The sequence below is a fragment of the Silurus meridionalis genome, chromosome 6 (genome assembly GCF_014805685.1).
Source record: "Silurus meridionalis isolate SWU-2019-XX chromosome 6, ASM1480568v1, whole genome shotgun sequence".
NCBI lineage: Eukaryota > Metazoa > Chordata > Actinopteri > Siluriformes > Siluridae > Silurus > Silurus meridionalis.
In genome coordinates, this window is record NC_060889.1 from 24,270,401 (window position 1) to 24,292,052 (window position 21,652).

The window sequence follows — 21,652 nt, forward strand, 5'->3', positions numbered from 1 at the left end:
TTAAGTCAGTTTTGTGTTTGTATAGACCATAACACATAAAAGGGCACTAAAAGTTACTTTTAACAGTAACGCATTACTTTTTGGTGTAAGTAATCAACAAAGTAATTGAGTTACTTTTTGAATGAAGTAACTAGTAAATATAACTAGTTACTATTTCTTAGTAACTAGCACAACACTGCGTGCGTGTATACTGCAAGTTCCTCCATTTCCAGGTTTCTTGGCTCATGACTGGAACTCTGGTCCAGTGTAAGTCAGATATAGCAGGAAAGCAAAAAATAATTTGGAAAAGACATTTCAGGTTAAGAAATCATACAAAAACCATACATGAGTACTCCTGCACAAATAGTTTGTCAGAAAAATGCAAAGACTTGAACCAAAATCTGGAGACATTGTAGAACCTACACTCCACACCACAATCTGGCCAAACACCACCAAACACCAAGCCAAGAAACTGGAAAACATGGAACTTTTCATACACAGAAGCAATGGATGCCAGTGGCACCGTTGCCAATAAACATACATACAAAGAAGACAACATGAGAAAGCAATGGCAATATATAACAGCGATATATTACAACTAGTACAAATCCTGACTGAGTTAATACATAAAAGATAGTTAAACAAAAAAAAAAATAAAATAAAAAAATATAGCTGCAAGCAGCGATGGCGGGCCCTCGCACGTTTGTGTATCGCTATACGGTGCCCCCCAGAAAACAATGCACGGTGGGCCAGTGCATCAAGTGGGTAAATATCAGTGGACTATTTTATGTTGGTACTGACCCATTTGGGGACTGTAAGTAAAAGAAACCCCACATTTTAGACAAACGGGGGCACTAGTGGGCCACTTAAGAGACACACCCTTGTCCGACCTTTTTGTCCACACTTAACAGCCGACAAATGTGATGTATGTGTTAAATTTCAAGTTAATCTAAGCACGCCAAAAGCCTTAAATATGCCTGAAATAAAAGGTAAGTTTGACGCGTTGCCATGAGAACAGCGTTCGAGATATCAAAAATTACTTTGCAAATTATCATCTACAATGTCTCGCCATCTTGTTGATTACGTTTGGTGGCAATCGCATGAATATCCTAGGAGGAGTATTTAAAAGTTCACCACATGCAACTGTCAAAAAATCCACCTTTTGTGACTGACACACTTCCTGGCGCCTGTTGGTGGCGCTATGTCCAAGATTCACAATAGGCACATCGATACGATCGGAATCCTTGGCCGAACATACACACTGCGTGTCATCCGAATAAGAAATCTTTTGCTTTAGATATTAGACACTTCCTTTTTCTCTGAATTCGCCATAAATTTGTCGCCTCGCCATGGCAGCACCGTTCATATATAAAAAATCCCTTCACAATTTAGCAAGTGCAATGTCTCGGCATCATGTTCACCATGTTTGATGTCAATCGCATGAATTCCCTGGGAGGAGTATTTAAAAGTTCACCACATGCACTTTTGAAACCATCCAGAATGGCCGACTTCCTGTTGGGCGGAGCTAATAGGTTTGATAGTGAAAGTTGTTCGGGTCGATGAGATCTATATGCCTACCAACTCTCGTACATGTGCGTACATGTTTGCCCGATCTGTGCACCAATATTTGTTTTTGCATTACAGGGGGCGCTACAGAGCCCTATTGCCACGCCTATGTTCCAGCCTTTGACCGGTCCTAATGGCAGACGACTTTGACGTCAGTGCCAAATCTCCGGTGTTTTCGAGCATGTTAAGGCACACAAAGTGCATGCCAAATGCTTAAATATGCCTGAAATAAAAGTAAAGTTTGACGCGTTGCCATGGGAACGGTGTTCAAGATATCAAAAATCCCTTCACAATTTATCATCTACAATGTCTCGCATCATGTTGACCACGTTTGGTGTCAATCGCATAAATATCCTGGAAGGAGTATTTAAAAGTTCACCACATGCAACTGTCAAAAAATCCACCTTTTGTGACTGACACACTTCCTGGCGCCTGTTGGTGGCGCTATGTCCGAGATTCACAATAGGCACATCGATGCGATCGAAATCCTTGGCCGAACATACACACTGCGTGTCGTCCGAATAAGACATTTTTTGCTTTAGATATTAAACACTTCCTTTTCTCCGAATTCGCCATAAATTTGTCGCCTCGCCATGGCAGCACCGTTCGAGATATCAAAAATACCTTCGCAATTTAGCAAGTCCAATGTCTCGCCATTATGTTCGCCACGTTTGATGTCAATCACATGAATTCCCTAGGAGGAGTATTTAAAAGTTCACCGCATGCACTTATAAAACAAACCAAAATGGCTGACTTCCTGTTTGGCGGAGCTCATAGTTTAGAGGGCGAAAGTTGTTCGGCTCGATGAGATCTATATGTATACCAACTCTCGTACATGTGCGAACATAATTGCCCGATCTGTGCACGAATGTTTGTTTTTTAATTACAGGGGGCGCTACAGAGCCCCCCTGCCACGCCTGTATACCAGCCTTTGTCCGGCCCTAGTGACAAAGGACTCTGACGTGTGTGCCAAATTTCAAGAGTTTTCGAGTATGGTAAGGGACCTCTAATGACCAATGTGTGTAAAAAATAAAAAAAATAAATAAATAAATAATAAATTCTAAGGAAAACAATAGGGCTTCGCACCTCTGGTGCAGGCCATTCTGGCCTGCTCCTCGGTGCTCGGGCCCTAATTAAACACTTAAAGAGATGTTTAAGCTTCTATCACTCTGTATGGTCTTTTGTCATCATCAGGTTCAGCTGTAAAACACACAATCATAAAAAACTCCAAATTACCATCTTATTGAATGTTTCATTTTATAGTTAATGAAAAACACTGTATTCTTACTTCTGTTGAATTTCACTAGCAGGATGATGGTCACCAGCACATACATACAGATTGCTACTACACTGCTGAGGATCTTCAGTACTGACACTGGAGCTTTCCCATGTGATTGTACTGGAGGAATAAATATTATGGATAAAATAAATATAATAATTAAGTAAGAAATTATATACAGAAACTTCTCTAGAACATTTAATTGAGCTTTAGTACAGTTCTATCTTTACTAGTGATGTTGAAGGTGTAGGGTAATAATGCTGTAAAACATTGTTGAATTGTTTAACATGATTTGATTAGATGGTTGAAGTCACTTGAAAATTAGTCAAAACTTATAAGTGATGAACTGTAAAGGGTCTTATGTGTGGTGTAATAAATAGTATCAGTGCTGGAAATGCATTTTCAATGTCTAATCATCGACACAATCCAACCTGCATCCTCTGGTCTACACTACTCCTTATACAACATTACATACTTATTATAATAAAAAAATCAACATGAAGAATAATTGCAAGAAGGATTCAAGGATTAAATTTTTTATTGTAAATTCTAAAGAGAAGTAAATATGATATGACTAGTGTCTGTGTTCAAGTAGCTTAAAAAGTGTTTTCTTCTTCCTCTTCTTCTTCTTCTTCTTCTTTCAGCTTCTACCATTAGGGGTTGCCACAGCAGATCATCAGAATCAGAATCAGAATCAGAATCAGGTTTATTGGCCAAGTGTGTTGACACACACAAGGAATTTGGTTCCAGCTGTTTGTTACTCTCAAAAGTACAGACATAAATAAAAACCTATACATGACAAAACAGACACAACAAGACAAAAACAGACTATACAAGACAATACAGACATACAGACAATATGAGACAGTATAGACAGTGTGGGTATTAAATAGGGATACAGACCAGATCATCCGTCTCCATACCCCCCTGCCATCTACATCTACCTCTTTCAACCCAACTACCTGCATGTCTTCCCAACTTTTCACATCCATAAACCTCCTCCTTGGTCTTCCTCATCCTCAGCATTCTCCTACTAGTATACCCCATGTCCCTCCTCTGCACATGTCCAAACCATCCCAATCTCACCTTCTTCACCTTGTCTCCAAAACGTCCTACATGTGCTGTCCCTCTTGACTCATTTCTAATCCTGTCCATCCTCGCCACTCCAAACGAAAACCTCTGCTACCTCCAGCTCCACTTCCTGTCTTTTAGTCAGTGCCACTGTCTCTAATCCATACAACATCACAGGTCTCACCACAGTCCTATAAACTTTCCCTTTTACTATTTGAGGCTTTAAGACAGAACAGTAAAACAGACAGGAGGAAACTGTTATAATGAGACTCAGATTCATTGTAGCTTATTGAAAGATTCTGCACAAATCTAACATTTCTATAGCACTCATTGTGTGTGAAAATAACAAAAAGTAATGCCAAACTCTTAAACTCATCTGATACAGTGAGTATAACAGGATCACTTATCTTTGAGATCTGAGAGTTACTGTGTCTTTCCCCACTGCAGGTGTATTTCCCTTTATCAGAGTCTATAATAAAGCTGATACTGAACTCCTGTGTTGTGTGGGGGGTGTCATGTGGGTGGTTTGGGTAGAATGTGCTATCATCCCTATACCAGTCATATCTCCTCCTCTCTGTAATTCACATTTAAAAGTCACTCTCTCGTTCCTGAACACGTGTGGTTAGGCTGTATTTTCACCACAGGTTTAGGACTCTCTGTTTAAATAAAAATTTATTGTTACGTATGAATTAAATCCCATACAATTATTTTAATAAATTAATAACATTTCAATATGAAATAAAGAATATCTGCTGACATGTAAATAAATGTTGAAGCTCTTTCAGAGGTGGACTGAGACATTTTTGTAAAGTACTATTAATGAAATAAATGTAGATCACACTGTGTCTCAAGTGTAAACATTTATCACGTTACTATAAAATGTAAATATTTTTCACTTTGATTCATGTTCGATTTGGAGTGTTTGTATCCTGTTTCCTGACTATTCATTTTCATTGCATGTTTGCACACACAATTTAATAGTTCATAATCGCACTCTTTAAACACCTGTTGGCGCGGGAATAACGGCAATATGGTCGCCGACCTGGAAGCGAAACCGGAAGTGTGCGCCGCGGAACCGGAAGTTCATGACAGTATGGCTTTGTAATTTTCTTTCTAGAGTTGTATTTTCTAGTTATATTCAAGAAATATATTTTTATTGCTGAATGACTCTACACAGTGAAGTTAGGGCTGTTTTGGAGCAGCTGATGTGTTACAGAGACTCTGTTTCACTGAGATGTGCTCTAGATTTTATGTATATGCTAAAGAAAAAACTAGTAAATGATGTGCTTTTAAAAGCTTGGGTTGAAAACCTGTGCCACAAACTTCACTTATCATTATCTATTTAAAAAGTTACAGAGTTTTACTGGAAAAGAACCATGAAACAAAGAACATTGTGAAACTGTAAAACAATGAAATCATAGGCATGCAGAATCATGACAGTAGGAGCAGATTGACAATTAAATATAGTATTTTTTCATATAGCATTTGGAGCAAAACCATGTTCTACCATTCAGACTGGTAACTTAGTTGTGATGATTTCTGTGTTTTCTAGTAATCAAAAGAATAAAATGCCTTTATAATAGAAAAGTAAACATTAAAAGTAAACAGAAGTAAGCTGTAAAGTCATTATATTCAGTTCACTGAAAAAAATAGAAACACCATATTAAAGAAATAGGGACACACACACACATACCTGATACAGTGAGTGTAACAGGATCACTGATCTCTGAGCTCTGAGAGTCACTGTGTCTCCTCCCACTGCAGGTGTATTCACCACTGTCAGAGTCTGTAACTGAGTCACGGCTGAACTCCTGTGTTGTGCTGAATGAGGGATTTCTGTTATCAGTCTTATACCAGCTGTATGTCCACTCAGTGTCTCCTCCCTGTAGCTCACACTTGAAAGTCACTTTTTCTTCACTAAATACATGTTTACCAGGTGTTATAATCACCACAGGTTTGAGTCTCTCTGTAAAAAAAAAAAAAAGCAATACTATTTTGAAAGTATGAATTAATTAAAACGGTGCGAACAAATGCTTAATCTAAAAGCAGCAAACAACAGCAGCAGTAAATGAGTACATTTTTAGTCACCGTTGTGGTTTTCAGCGAATGCTTACGCATTTGTACACCATTCCATTTTTTTTCCCTTTTTTAATCAAGCATGTTAGCTGCGGAACACAAATTGCTTCACCTGGAAAACTAAAATTCCGGTTTCCTTTTATTTTTATTTTCACACACAAACAACCCAGCATGAGGGAATTTGTTAAAAAAATACTTTGCAATCGCTAATCATTTGTTTAACTGTTGCATCAAGTCTCAATTTATCCCAAAATCTTCCAAAATGCACACATCTGGCAGTTAAAACCGTAATAGCAAAAGTTCCGTTTGGTGTCCTGATGACTTACGTAATTTGTAACACCATAATTACTTTCAAACTATTCTATGTAGGAGATGCAACCTGAAGGACATTGGAGACTGTAAGGTGTTGGCAGGAGACAGTGTAGCTAGACAGCATTGGATTTTGGTCTATAGGATGGTTTTGGAGGTGAAGAAGAAGAGGAGGAGAGTGAGGACTGAAAGAAGAATAAGATAGTGGAGGAAGACTTTAGTGTGAGGAAGAAAGTGGATAAGATTAGTAAGGAGGAAGTAAAAGCAGCGATTAAGGGAATCAAGTGTTGAAAGTAAAAGGACCAGATGACACAACAGTAGAAGCATGGAGATGTTTAGGTGGGATGGGAGTGGAGTTTTTAAACAGATTGTTAAATCAGATTCTGGAAGGTGGAGGATGCCTGAGGAATGGAGAAGGAGTGTGCTGGTACCGGTTTTTAAGAATAAGGGAGATGTGCTGACCTGCAGTAACTACATGGGTATTAATTTGATCAGTCACATCATGAAGTTATTAGAAAGAATAGTGGAAGCCAGGTGAAGAGGTGACCATCTGTGAGCAGCAGTATGGTTTTATGCAGAGAAAGAGTACTACAGATGCATTATTTGCTTTGAGAATGTTGATGGAGAAGTATAGAGAAGGTCAGAAGAAGTTGCATTGTGTGTTTGTGGATTTAGAGAAAGTGTTCGACATGGTGCCGAGAGAGGAGTTGTGGTATTGTATGAGGAAGTCCGGTGTGTCAGAGAAGTATGTGAGGGTGGTGCAGGACATGTATGAGAACAGTGTAACAGCAGTGAAGTGTGCAGTAGGAACAGAGTGGTTCCAGGTAGTGAGAGTAGGGAGCAGGTTGATAAGAGCCTAAAGAGCTGGAGGTATGTGCTGGAGAGAAGGGGAATAAAAGTCAGTAGGAATAAGACAGAGTACATATGTGTGTATATGAGAGGGAGGGCAGTGGAGTGGTGCGGTTGCAGGAAAAGAGGTGGAGAAGGTGGAGGAGTTCAGGTACCTGGGGTCAACAGTGCAATGTCATGGAGAGTGTGTTAGAGAAGTGAAGAAAAGTGTGCAGGCAGGGTGTAGTGGGTGGAGAAGAGTGGCAGGAGTGATTTGTGATGAAAGGGTCTCTGCAAGAGTGAAAGGGAAAGTTTATAAGACTGTGACATTTAGAGACAGTGGCATTGAGTAAAAGACAGGAGGTGGAGCTGGAGGTAGCAAAGCTGAATATGTTGAGATTTTCATTGGCAGTAACAAGAATGGACAGTATTGGAAACAAGTTTATTAGATGGACAGCGCATGTAGGACGTTTTGGAGACAGCAGTAGATACTCTTAAATTTTTTGAGCATTTCTTCCTCTGGGTCTCCCTCAAGGGTGTGGGCCAAGACATTTATGGTGTGCTCTGTGGAAGCCTGAGCATACAGGGAGTGCAGAATTATTAGGCAAGTTGTATTTTTGAGGATTAATTTTATTTGAGGATTTAATTTGAACAACAACCATGTTCTCAATGAACACAAAAAACTCATTAATATCAAAGCTGAATATTTTTGGAAGTAGTTTTTAGTTTTAGCTATTTTAGGGGGATATCTGTGTGTGCAGGTGACTATTACTGTGCATAATTATTAGGCAACTTAACAAAAAACAGGTGTACTGTTTTGATCTGTTCACCATCAACATTGCGTGCAGCAGCAACCACAGCCTCCCAGACACTGTTCAGAGAGGTGTACTGTTTTCCCTCCTTGTAAATCGCACATTTGATGATGGACCACAGGTTCTCAATGGGGTTCAGATCAGGTGAACAAGGAGGCCATATCATTAGATTTTCTTCTTTTATACCCTTTCTTGCCAGCCACGCTGTGGAGTACTTGGACGTGTGTGATGGAGCATTGTCCTGCATGAAAATCATGTTTTCTTGAAGGATGCAGACTTCTTCCTGTACCACTGCTTGAAGAAGGTGTCTTCCAGAAACTGGCAGTAGGACTGGGAGTTCAGCTTGACTCCATCCTCAACCCGAAAAGGCCCCACAAGCTCATCTTTGATGATACCAGCCCAAACCAGTACTCCACCTCCACCTTGCTGGCGTCTGAGTCGGACTGGAGCTCTCTGCCCTTTACCAATCCAGCCACGGGCCCATCCATCTGGCCCATCAAGACTCACTCTCATTTCATCAGTCCATAAAACCTTAGAAAAATCAGTCTTGAGATATTTCTTGGCCCAGTCTTGACGTTTCAGCTTGTGTGTCTTGTTCAGTGGTGGTCGACTTTCTGCCTTTCTTACCTTGGCCATGTCTCTGAGTATTGCACACCTTGTGCTTTTGGGCACTCAGTGATGTTGCAGCTCTGAAATATGGCCAAACTGGTGGCAAGTGGCATCTTGGCAGCTGCACGCTTGACTTTTCTCAGTTCACGGGCAGTTATTTTGCGCCTTGGTTTTCCACACGCTTCTTGCGACCCTGTTGACAATTTTGAATGAAACGCTTGATTGTTCGATGATCACGCTTCAGAAGCTTGGCTATTTTAAGACTGCTGCATCCCTCTGCAATATATCTCACTATTTTTGGCTTTTCTGAGCCTGTCAAGTCCTTCTTTTGACCCATTTTGCCAAAGGAAAGGAAGTTGCCTAATAATTATGCACACCTGATATAGGGTGTTGATGTCATTAGACCACACCCCTTCTCATTACAGAGATGCACATCACCTAATATGCTTAATTGGTAGTAGGCTTTCCAGCCTATACAGCTTGGAGTAAGACAACATGCATAACGAGGATGATGTGGTCAAAATACTCATTTGCCTAATAATTCTGCACTCCCTGTAGTGTGGGATACAGGATGTCTTGCAAAGGCATTAAACACTTCTCCTGCCCATAACACTCCCACTCTACTAAGAACTCCAGATATCCCCTCCTTCACCTGTTTGTTTATCAATATTGAGTAGGTGGAGGAGGGTTACCTGGAGGCACTTCAATGGCAATAGGCTCAGAATAACTGGCTTAAGATGAGAGTTATTGAACAATGGCTCAAGAGGCCACTGACAGCAGTTTGTACTGTTAAGAAGCATCACTGATGTCAACTATCATTTTGAAAAAGTCATTGTATGAGGACTGTTACTTTCACTGTTGGAAATGTTGCAACTTTTGTTATATAATCTCAATACTTGGTCCTCCAGTAAATTAATTGCTCCTTTTTTGTTCAAACAATTCTCTAATCGCTGGTGTGTGCATTCCCAACATGCTCGCTTCAGCAAAACAAATAATCCATCAGTTGCATCATGCATTCCAGGGGAACATTAGGGGCTGGTTTGGGGGAAAATCTCGCGTGCCTTATTACATAATCATAACAATGTTAATGGCTGGCTGGTGAATGTGCTTGGTTGCTTGTGGAGAGGGTTTTGGGTAACTTAGATCTGGGTGAGAGATTTTGAAAGATTAACTATTCAATAGCAGTTCTGCACTGTGATAGCTCAATACAGATCTGGATCTCCTGCTGCACCCATGTGTGTGGTGAAGTAATCGATCATGTAATACAGGTACAGAAAGATGCCAATTAAGGGTAACAGGTTTCATTAATAAGTCTAAAATAAAAATCCAATATGTGGCAAAAACAGCAGCGTTCAGGCGATTCACAGAGTAGAGCAGGGCATACATGCTCAAAAACAACAAATATCTTAGCAGCAAATTATCAAAAAAAAAATGTGTAAAGGCTCAGTAAATGTCAAAGAACAAAAGTGAGCATATTATTCAGCAGAGTTGTCATGAATGAGAGTTCCCTTGTGAGTGTATGTGTGTGTAAGTGAGCACATCTGTGAGCAATCAGTAGCAGGGAGACAGAAAAGGAACATGTGTATGTGTTCTGGAAGGCTGAGATCATGGCGACAATATTCACATGCTGCAGTGGTTTCTGGGAATTCGAGTTGCTCTCAGGCTGAAATCTGACAAACACAAGGATTCTGGGTGTTGATGTTTTTGTAGCAGCAAAGTAATACATTAAAAAAATGTATCATTATTAATATAGAGTGCTGTGAAAAAAAATAATTAAGCAAATTTTAATATTACACAAAGATAATCTGAGTAAATCCAAAATGCAATTTTTAAATGTTGATTTTATTTATTAAGGAAAAACAAAAACCAACACAGTCTCACCCCACATCGTCACATATCGACGCTGTGGATGTTGCGTCGGACGGCGTCCACATCCGACGCCGAGGGTACCCCCTTCCGCCGAGGGACGGAAAACCCTTCGCTTCGCTTTTTGACGCAGATGGACGGGACCCCATTTGCGGGTTACGGTTAGGGTTCGGGTTAGGGCTACGGACATCTTCAGGATTTTTCAAAATTTAAAAATTATTCCTACACACTTATTATGATAGATAATACTTTATTCAGTGTATAGGACAGCGATCTGTATTGCAAAGTGTAGCACACGGGCTCTCAACCATCTACGTCGAAAAGCGACGCGGGGGGTACCCTCGGCGTCGGATGTGGACGCCGTCCGACGCAACATCCACAGCGTCAATATGTGACGCTGTGGGGTGAGACTGTGCTCCAAAAACTGTACAATCAAAAATATAAACAGAGCTGCTGTTGCTTGGAAAAGGTTTATTTATGCTAATTTCAGACATCATGTATAAAAATAAAATACAAGCTTAAAATGTTTTTTAAGTACTGCTTAAAGTAGTTACAAAATAAAGCTAAGAAATAATTTGTACATTAAAATTAAGTTACAATTAATTAAAAAGTCAATTATATTAATATGTAAAAAAGAAATACTGTTTTGTGTTTTTATTTTAATATAATTTAACAATTTTTTTTTTATAATGGAAAAATATAAAATTACAATTGTAAAAAATTAGGAAGTTACATATAGAAGCACTAAACTAAAAAAAAAGAAATGTGACTAAAGCACAATACTGCATTATTACTGTTTAAAGCAGTGCAGTCGAAATATCTGATTATCATCCAGTGCTGAAAGTGTCTTTTTTGCATTGCACTAACAGGCAAATAACATAAATGAGTAAATAAACACAAACATACATGAATAAAACTTGCAAAAACAATGTCCATTTAATTTACAAAAATGAGTTCATATGCCATAAAAGCTTAATTTTTTTTTTTTTGTAACTGAGCATGAAATCAGTATTAAAATAAACCAATTAACACTTAATCTACTGCCAGATACATAAATTATTCTGATCGAATGAATAACAACTTGAGTTGATGTGAGTATAATTCTGTTACATTGTTAAATATAAAAATAATAAAAATAAACACAGCTTCCTCTTCCCTCTTTCTCTTTTAATATCACTATCAGGAGTTTGTACAATGTTCAGAATGGAAAAAAAAAGAGCGCAAAAATACAGAAACTACGTAATGCCTCCTAAAATGTCTTTACCATGTTCTTTAGCTGATTCAGCAATTCCTGATTGGAGACTTTAGACTTTCTTCATGGACCTATGGAAAATGGCATTTTTTTATTGTTTAGTTATTAATGATTTAACTATTACTGGGTGTTACTTAATAAATATTAAAAAGAATTCTATAAATCAAACAACTAAATGTTCCTGCCAAATTCCACGTTTTATTAACGATTATGTTAATTATTGCACCATTACTGAGCACATTTAAGTGCATTTGTGAAATTAATAAAATATTTTGCACTGTAATTAAACTGAAAGATAAAAACACATTTAGTCTAAAAACTGACACGTAACTTAGCAATTCAATTGCTAAAGTCTTCCTCTATGTGTAGGGTCTGGAGCAGTACAACCACCAGAGCGGCTCAGAGATATTTTGGCTTAATATTTTCATCTTCTGAAGCAAAAATGGTGATAATAGTAAAGAAAGAAAAGAAAAAGTACCTTTTACTTGTTACATGTACTTTTTGTTCAAGCATAGTGAAAATCTTTCTTTCAGGGTCAGCCATGATACAGCAGCCCTGGAGCACAGAGGGTTAAGGGCCTTGTTCAAGGGCCACAAGAGTGGCAGCTTGGCAATACTGGGGCATGAACCACCGACCTTCCAATTAGTAACCCAGAGCCTTTAACACTGAGCTACTGCCCCCACCACTAATAATCATTCATTATATAATGACTATACAAATGATTACAAATACCACCGAATGCTTTATATCAAGTAACGTGTATGGTTATTTGTATGGTATTTATGTCAGACTTCCAGATTTATTCATCCTTGAGGTTTCTCTTAATATTAGTTTTCCCATTTATTATCATTATAACATCATCTGAATATAGTTTAAATGTAGCATAAATATTTAATTTTGCCTACATAATGCTATTGTCTGGAGAGATTGTGTTTACTTTTTGAGCTTATCTTACCTTTATCTATGTTCTTCTTCAGCTCTGAGTACAAAGTGTCAGATTCCTCGTTGTTCTTTCCTAGTGGGTAACAGTAACTAATGTAACTAATATAATAATCTATTCATATTAAACCTTTAAACTTCCACAGCTACAGTACAGTTACATCTCCAGTTATTTTCATGGTAGTTTTAACATTTATCATAGTGGTTACTGAATAATGTGCTTTAAGAAAACATACAATCAAACTAGGGTTTAAATAAAATCCAAAACAGTTGCTAATTGAAAGATTTTTGTCCTGCCTTGTTTTTTCTTGGGTTTCTTTAGTTTTTTTAATTCAATTTTAGCATAAGTCACATCACTCGGTCCAGCAGCAGCATCTGTAAAATATTACAGAAACGTTTTCATTCTTCATGTTTTTGTCATAATCTCATAGCAAACTTCTAAAAATCACATACAACCAGTTACAAACATTTCTCCAACTTTTAGAATATAAGAACAAATGTTCACAATGATCACATAGATTGATACACAAAATGTATTTGTATAAAAGTAAGTAAACACAGTTAGCAGATGTAATAACATCACAATGCTGCTAGATTCAGTTTGTGCAGATTCACATTCGATAATTTGTTTGGCCATTTTCACCTCTCGGCCCTGCAGCTCACCGTAGTTTTATGTTATGAAGCATAATGTTATGAAGCAGCCAGCTAGCTGCTAGATAATGAGCTAGTTTATGCTTCAAAATAAACCACATACTAGACAACAACAAAGAACTTTCAGTGGATCTGATAAATCAGTTTTCAGCAGAAGGAGCCACATAAATGTCAAAATTGCTTTATGATTTTTTTTCTTTTTTTAAACATTGGTGAGATTACAAGGACATCTGTTGTGTACATGTGTAAATTCCACACTTTATTACCAAAATAAATTTATAAAGATGTAAATGTAAAGCAGATAGAAAATCACCATGTTTAATGATTTTGCTGCAGCTACCAAATAAACCCTTTTTGTGATTGTGATGTTCACAGATATCTACTGTCTTTAGTTTGATTGATCCATAAATGGTTATAATATTAACCTGATAACTGAAATTGTACCAAATAATGTCTTAAAAACAGCGTTTTGATGATACCTAAAGTACTGCATGTCTCAGTTCTGATTTCTACACTACTAAACTTGGCCAAAATCTTGGGGATTGTTGGTATTAGTCCAGATGTGTTGAAGGCTGTCCAGTTAAAGGAATGATATCTCACATCTCTGTGTGTGTGTGTGTGTGTGTGTGTGTGTGTGTGTGTGTGTGTGTGTGTGTAAGATTTTATGCACCAACAGAGCTACAATATATCAGTGTTTAAATAACTATAATACTGATATAAATGTACATTGATAAAAAGACATTAAAGGAATCTAATGTGATTTAGCTAACATGCAAATCTTTGTACAAATTAAATGTAAAAACTGTCAAAAATGTCAGAAAAGCTTAGTTTATGCATTTAGGCAATCAGAGTATATACATATTTACTTACAGTGTGCTGCAGGCACAAGCAATAAACTCCTGAAATCCTGAACTACTCTTTTTGTCTGCTATAAACTTCACAAGTACAACACAGTTTCACTTTGTTTTCTGTTTTCTACAGCAAAGGCAGAGGAGAAGCTTGGAACAGTCTATTTTTTGCAGAACAGGGGTGACTGGAAGAGTGCATGCTTAGAAAGGGGGGTTTAGATTAGATTAGATTAGTTTAAACTTTTTTGTCAATGTGCAGAGTAAAGTACAGAGCCAATGAAATGCAGTTAGCATCTAACCAGAACTGCAAATAGCAATGTATATAAATAAATCTAATATAAATATATAAATATACATTACATATTATAGGAGTGCAATATATATTACAATAATACTGTATAAGGTGCACATGTGTAGATAAAACAGAAGGGTATTATTTGCGATCATAGTGATTATAACAGTGGATCACTGGTTTACCACTCTGAATGTAAAACTGAATGTAGGGTAAATTTCTATGTTTGCTGAGACAATTCTTTTGGAGAAGTGGTGGCTCAGTGGTTAAGATGTGGATTCTGAATAAAAGGTCACAAGTTTAATTTTCAACACCATCAAGTTGCCACTGCTGGGCTGTTGAGCAGGACCCTTCACCCTCAACTGCTCAAGTCTGTTCAATTTTATTTGTAGTACAAGTTTATCGGTGGACATTGTCCAAAAGCAGCAAATAGAAGTAAATAAATAAAAAATATACATTTTCATTTATAAACCAGTCCATGTAAGTTTATCTCTAATAACCGAGCCAGTGGCAACAGTAGTGAGGAAAACCTCCCTGAGCTGGTATGAGGAAGAAACCTTAAGAGGAACCAGATTAAGAGGAAACCATCCTCATCTGAGTGACCCCAAATGTCCATTTATTATAGTTTCATCACTGTAGAGGTTATAACTGTTTACTGATGGAGACTCGAGTGCAAACTGTAGTCTTAAGACATTGTGTTTACATTAATCACAGTCCAAATCTAAATTCAGTTGTATAAATCAGATCATTGCAAGTCATTTTGGATAAAATGCTACAAATAAATATCTGGAGAGAGAATATATTTTCTTTGAGCAGATCTTACCTTCATCTGTGTTTTGCTTCAGTTCTGAGTACACAGTATCATCTCCCTTACTGCTCTTTCCTAATGGGCAACAGTAACTGATTTAGTATTCACTAAGATAAAACACACTTTTCATATTATCCTGAATGAATTTACACATCTACTGAACATTTACATTTTTTAAATTATATAATTTTCACTGTAGTTTCTGAATAAATTATTGGATGTTGCTGCATACTATGCTTTAAGATGAATAAGTAGAAAAGAATTGAAGTTACATGAAATCTAAATTATTAGCCATGTTGCACTGTCAAAAAACGTTTAGTCCTACCCTGTTTCCTCTTTGGTTTCTTTTGGTTTTTCATTTCAATGTCAGCATAAATCACATCACTTGGTCCTGCACCAGCATCTATAGAGGATCGTAAACACAGTGTTGTTTTGTTATTAATGTCAGTATCAGAATCATTTCACAAAACTACTGCATATACTGCTGCAAAAATCCTCAAATCAAATAAAAATAAAATGCAATTCCACTCGCCACTATACAGGCTCTCCACGGCACTACCAATATAATGTTTTATTGTTGCCAACTTAATCTGGCTCACTGTCCCTCCTTTTAAAAAGAATTACATTGGATCAGCAGAGGATATGATGCTTTAAAAAATCTGATGCATATGCAAAGAGATAATATGTAAATATAGTAGCACAGTAGTTTCTTCATTCAGTAGCAAACAGAAGCTGAAAAATTCCCTAAAAATTGAAATATTTGTTGTAGTGAAGCACTTTAGATTTTTGGTAAATTATGATCCTGATTAATAACATGGACACAGTATGTTTACAGTTTACAAATTCTCAGCTGTATTCAAGCATCTTTTTATTTGCTGAAGACATTTCTGTGATGATGAAGAGGTTTATACTTTGTATACTTTGTGTAAAACACGCACTTACAACTACAGTATGTGATGTTGCACAATGTGACAGCATGTGAATCGCAGTCAGTCATATTACAGGCCATCATGTGAACCACATCAGTAACAGCTTAGCCAAATACATGCTTCAAAAGCGTACATGCTTACAACTTTCATTTTTAAACTCTTAGCAGTTTATTATTATTATTATTATTATTATTATTTAAATAATTTTAACATGGTCATTATTATGTTTCAGTTAATGTTCAGTTATTATGTAGAATATTTTAATAAATTGCAAATAAATACACTTATTCAGGTAATGTTTATTTTTGTTGAACTGTATCAAAAACACCATCTTATCTTAATTGTACCTAACTAAAATGTTGTGCATCATTACACTTCATAAAAATCTAGGGTTTTTAGCTGCAGCATTTACTATAGAAGTTGCTAAAGGCAATTGAACACAAAAATCTGATAATATTCTTACTGTTTTGTTTTTGGTTTCTAGTGAGAGCCTGTGAGTTGATCATATTGCTGGTTTCAGATGCAGAAACATCTAGAAGAGAAAAAGAGGTGCAAAAAAATCGTTTGCATTGTTTAATTTACACTGCCTCATATTTAGCTACAAAACTTTATATAGTCCATACCTGTGGCTGCTACATCAGCACTTTCATAAACGTTATCATCAGCTATTAAAAAAATAAAAATAAAAAAACTTTAGAGGAAACATTTCACTTTTGTCCAAAAAAAAAAAAAAAGAAAGAATCAGGTGTTAATTGATATCACAGACTGACCTGGAGGCTGAGTGGTGTCCTGATTTACTGTAGAAGGAGTCTGATATGCTGCATCTTCTCAACAAAGTACAGCAGTGGTGTGAGTTAAAATATTGGTGAAACATGAACATGTGGAAAAAAGCACTAGAAGCAACATTATTTATCTGAAATAGCAAATACATCATGACATCAGGCTTTGTGTGGCTTATTGTTCTACAGACACAAATACTGAAAATCAAACCTTTTTTCTTTTTGTGGTAAAACAACATGATCATTACGATCATTATGATGACAAATGTGAAAGTCAAACTCAGTCCTATAATTACACCAGTAGCTGAAGAAGGTGAATCTGTGAAAAGAAGGGAACCTGATTATCTATTTAAACACTACATAGTAAAATCAAATTGTTACACATTTAATTCATATAAGAAGAAACAATTTTCTCACCTCTGACTGAAATCCAGCTTTTCAGTGACTCTCCTCTTACTGGATGTTTACAGTGGTAGAAACCTTCATCTGACTTTGAGACACTGCTGATGGTCATCACTCCTGTAGTCTGATTCTGGATGAGTGAATAATTTTTATAGAAATCAATACCAGTTGAGATCTTTGTGTTGTGATATAAACAGTGTAAAGTCAGAGGATTTCCCTCAGTTACAGGATGGACAGGACTGTCCAGGATCACATCACCATCTGTAGGAAAGAGAACAGCAACAATAAAAACACAAAGTGTGTAAAAGTATAATTTTAACATGCAGACCTCTAATGATCTGTTCCATGTGACACTGCTGTAGAAACAAACTGCCATATTTAAGACCAGAAGATTGTGGAAGATGTGACAATAGCAGTCAAAAATAATAATATTTAAATCTATTACATTGCAAAATTCCTAATCCTCTATAAAGAACACTTTATATCAGGTAACTAGGAGGCTATAATAACATGTGCTAAGCTAAATTAATGATCTGAGCATGTGTCTGAGACAGAAGTGTAAAGGATTTATGGTTAATGTTTGTTGCTTTAGTTTCAGTTTTTTAAATAAGACATATACTTTTTGTATGTACCTGCTGGACATAACTACATATCTATTTAAGATATATAGTGTAAACATGTAAATGTCTGTGAATGGTAGTTCCTATTCAGGAACTCTAGCTGCCTCGGAACACTGTGGGAACGCGACCCAAACCAGTGTTCTAGTATTCATTTTTGTTTAAGTAGAACACAGCAGTAAATTAAAAACTGTACAAGCTTTCATCATTTCTTCAGGTTGTAGAAACACCAGCACAATGATGCAGTTATTATCACCATAACAGAGACTCAGAGAAGAAAACAGAGCCACATAGCTTGAAATGTTAAATGTAATTGTTCATCTGGAGTAACTAATGACACTTTGTTCACTAAAATACAGTGATGTGATTTCTTATTTTTTTCATGTTTTTCACACTTTAAGAATGTTTCAGATCATCAAACTAATTTAAATATTAGTAAAAGATAACACAAGTGAACACAACATGCAGTTTTTATTATTAAGGGAAAACAAAATCCAAAACTACATGGCCCTGTGTGAAAAAGTGTTTGCCCCCTGTTAAAACTGGTTTATCACACCTAAATTGAATTTCTCCAGCCACACCCAGGCCTGATTTCTGCCACACCTGTTCATAATAAGGGAATCTCTTAAATAGGACCTGCCTGACAAAGTAAAGTGTACCAAAAGATCCTCAAAAGCTAAACATCATGCCGAAATCCAAAGAAATTCAGAAACAAATGAGAATGAAAGTAATTAAGATCTATCAGTCTGGAAAAGGTAATAAAGCCATTTCTAAAGTTTTGGGACTCCAGCGAACCACAGTGAGTTATTAAAAAATGGCAAAAACATGGAACAGTGGAGAACCTTCCCAGGAGTGGCCCACCGACTAAAATTACCGCAAAAGCACAGCGACGACTCATCCAAGAGGTCACAAAAGACCCCACAACAACAAACAAAGAACTGCAGGCCTCACTTGCCTCAGTTAAGGACAGTGTTTTTGACTACACCATAAGTAAGAGACTGGGCAAAAATGGTCTGCATGGCAGAGTTCTAAGATGAAAACCGCTGCTGAGCAAAAATAATATAAAGGCTGTTCTCAGATTTGCCAGAAAACATCTTGATGATCCCCAACACTTTTGGAAAACAAAAATCTGTGGTCTGACGAGACAAACATTTAACTTTTTGGAAGGTGTGTGTCCCATTTCGTCTGGCCTAAAAGTAACACTGCATTTCAGAAAAAGAACATCATCCCAACAGTAAAATATGGTGGTGGTAGTGTGGTGGTCTGGGGCTGTTTTGCTGCTTCAGGACCTGGAAGACTCGCTGTGATAAATGGAACCATGAATTCTGCTGTTTACCGAAAAATCCTGAAGAAGAATGTCTGGCCATCTGTTCCTGATCTCAAGCTGAAGCGAACTTGGGTTCTGCAGCAGGTCAATGATCCAAAACACACCAGCAAGTTCATGCTCGAAAACCCTCCAATGTAGCTAAATTACAACAATTCTGCATAGATGAGTGACTAAAATTCCTCCACAACGCTGTAACAGACTCATTGCAAGTTATCACAAACGCTTGATTGCAGTTGTTGCTGCTAAGGGTGGCCCAAGCAGTTATTAGGTTTAGAAGGCAAACACTTTTTTCACACAGGGCCACGTAGTTTTGGATTTTGTTTTCCCTCACTAATAAAAAGCTACATTTAAAAACTGCATGTTGTGTTCACTTTTGTTATCTTTTACTAATATTTTAATTAGTTTGATGATCTGAAACATTAAAGTGTGACAAACATGCAAAAAAATAAGAAATCAGGAAGGGGGCAAACACTTTCAAACCACTGTATCAAGTTCTTCTATTTTTTTTATCAAATATTTAAATAGTTTTCTATTCTTAATAATACAGTTTTTATGTTAGATCTGATTAATTGATTAAATTCTACTGATGAGAAGTGATAAAGACTCACTATGTACTGTGATTTTAACAGATTTACTGCGTTCTCCAGATTCAGACTGACACCAGTAAACTCCAGTGTGTGATGGAGAGAGGGAGCTGATGTTACATGTAGATCCTGAAACTGATGAACAACTGAACAAGGTCTGAATGCTCGTGTCACGTCTCACTGTCCATCCAGTAGAGTCTCTCTGGTCCTCACAGCTCAGTGAGAGAGAGGCAGCAGTAAAGTGTTGAGTTCTGCTGGGATTTATGATCAAAGACACTGGAGGAGATTCACCTGTTCATAATCATTATTAATATTATATTTTAAATTTATGTCATTATATTAAGATTGATTTTGGTTAAAGAAAATGTTTCAGTCAGGGCTGCATTGTATCAGTGTTAAATTGCAAAACACTGACACATTTCTTTACATTTTATTATATTTACACACACACACACACACACACACACACACACACACACACACACACACATATATTCTTTCCAATTCTGCAGTATTTTTATATGAGTACTTTTAGTACTTTTGTTCTGTATAAAAGCATCTCTACATAAAACAAGAAGGAAAAATACATTGTTGTCTCTAATGATACGAGACTCAAATAAAGTATACTTATGTATCCTTTTCTGTTTTTTTGTTCTTTATCTGTATTAGAGAAATGTAGTAAGTGAACATAATCAAGTTCGCATTCATTTGCTGAACAGGAACAGGAACAGGAAAACTGACCAAAGTTTAAATCAATAGATGAAATGTGTCTGAAGTAAATAATGTAATAAATAAATAAGTGTATTTACACAAGTGAACATCTTTCATCATCATGAACACATAATCAGAGGTCTTCAGTTTTGCTGTACAATGATCTTGCATTCTTTGATTTAACTTTTTAGTGGCTATTGTTCAAAATAAACAAAAAACATATATCATTCAAAGTATAATTTGTTTTTACTGTCTTAGTCACACATTAAAAAATAAAATGTCTCACTTTTTTAAAAAGTAATGTTTTAACTTTCTAACTTTTTAAAAATGTGTCAACATTCAAAATATCTAATTCACTAAGGTGCAGTGGTTCTTTGCTAAAGAAATCAGTTACTTTAATATGGGAAAGTGAAAATCAAAAGTTAACAGAAAAGAGGAGCAGTAAAATCACTACAATGAAATGATTGTGACCAGAATAAAAACCTTCTGATAAATAATACATACATACATTTCCACACTCACCTGATACAGTGAGAGTAACAGAATCACTGGTTATTGAGATCTGATTGTCACTGTGTCTCCTCCTCTGCAGGTATATTTCCCTCTAGAAGAGTCTGTAACAGGGCTGATAGTGAACTCCTGTGTTGTGTGGTTTGGGTCGAGTGTGTTATCATCCTTATACCAGTCGTAATTCCACTCAGTGTCTCTTCCTGTCTGTATTTCACACCTGAAAGTCACAGTTTCTCCTCTGAACACTTGTGTATCAGGCTTTATAATCACCACAGGTTTAGGATTCTCTGTAAGATACAAAAATACCACTGTTATTGTATATGAATACATTTCTACATGTGTACGTATTTAGATAATATAGTTCTTATACAACGCTATTATTTAAACAAGTATTAAAAATGTTTACATTGAAAAGAAAATGTACAGTTCAGAGTGAATGCACAGTGAATCTGCTCACATGTAGATGATTAAACTCTCACAACAATTACTTTTGATGTAAATAAATGTAGATCACAATTTCAAAAACAGATTCTGCACTAAAATAATTAGTTTACTGTACTGATAAGTGACTTCTGCATTATTTATTTATATCTGTTTATACAGGCTGT

General features: G+C 36.6%; 3 protein-coding genes across 4 annotated transcripts in view; all 3 read right to left on the reverse strand.

The window, feature by feature from the left end:
• LOC124387534 (vascular cell adhesion protein 1-like) overlaps positions 1-5,856 on the reverse strand; it is a 78,263-nt gene extending 72,407 nt beyond the window's left edge. Inside the window, exon 1 of the mRNA XM_046851945.1 lies at positions 5,589-5,856. The gene's annotated coding sequence lies outside the window, so the exon portion shown is untranslated. The remainder of the gene's footprint in view (positions 1-5,588) is intronic.
• A 4,929-nt stretch (positions 5,857-10,785) lies between these two features.
• LOC124387535 (Fc receptor-like protein 5) overlaps positions 10,786-21,652 on the reverse strand; it is a gene marked incomplete at its 5' end in the record, with an annotated part of 205,314 nt that continues 194,447 nt past the window's right edge. Inside the window, 9 exons of the mRNA XM_046851946.1 lie at positions 10,786-11,718; positions 12,603-12,661; positions 12,883-12,961; positions 15,201-15,260; positions 15,511-15,588; positions 16,578-16,646; positions 16,738-16,779; positions 16,885-16,938; positions 17,105-17,212. Of these exons, the coding sequence (XP_046707902.1) occupies positions 11,711-11,718; positions 12,603-12,661; positions 12,883-12,961; positions 15,201-15,260; positions 15,511-15,588; positions 16,578-16,646; positions 16,738-16,779; positions 16,885-16,938; positions 17,105-17,212 (557 nt within the window). The remainder of the gene's footprint in view (positions 11,719-12,602; positions 12,662-12,882; positions 12,962-15,200; positions 15,261-15,510; positions 15,589-16,577; positions 16,647-16,737; positions 16,780-16,884; positions 16,939-17,104; positions 17,213-21,652) is intronic.
• LOC124387229 (carcinoembryonic antigen-related cell adhesion molecule 5-like) overlaps positions 17,412-21,652 on the reverse strand; it is a 184,165-nt gene continuing 179,924 nt past the window's right edge. The window contains exons 7-9 of one of the 2 annotated variants that reach the window (XR_006926117.1): positions 21,057-21,331; positions 19,848-20,114; positions 17,412-17,556 (exon numbers count right to left, since the gene is read on the reverse strand). Coding sequence is in view for 1 of the 2 variants with exons in the window: in XM_046851448.1 (XP_046707404.1) it covers positions 21,087-21,331 (245 nt within the window). In the remaining variant the exon portion in view is untranslated. The remainder of the gene's footprint in view (positions 17,557-19,847; positions 20,115-21,056; positions 21,332-21,652) is intronic. The other variant, XM_046851448.1, reaches the window with a different exon arrangement.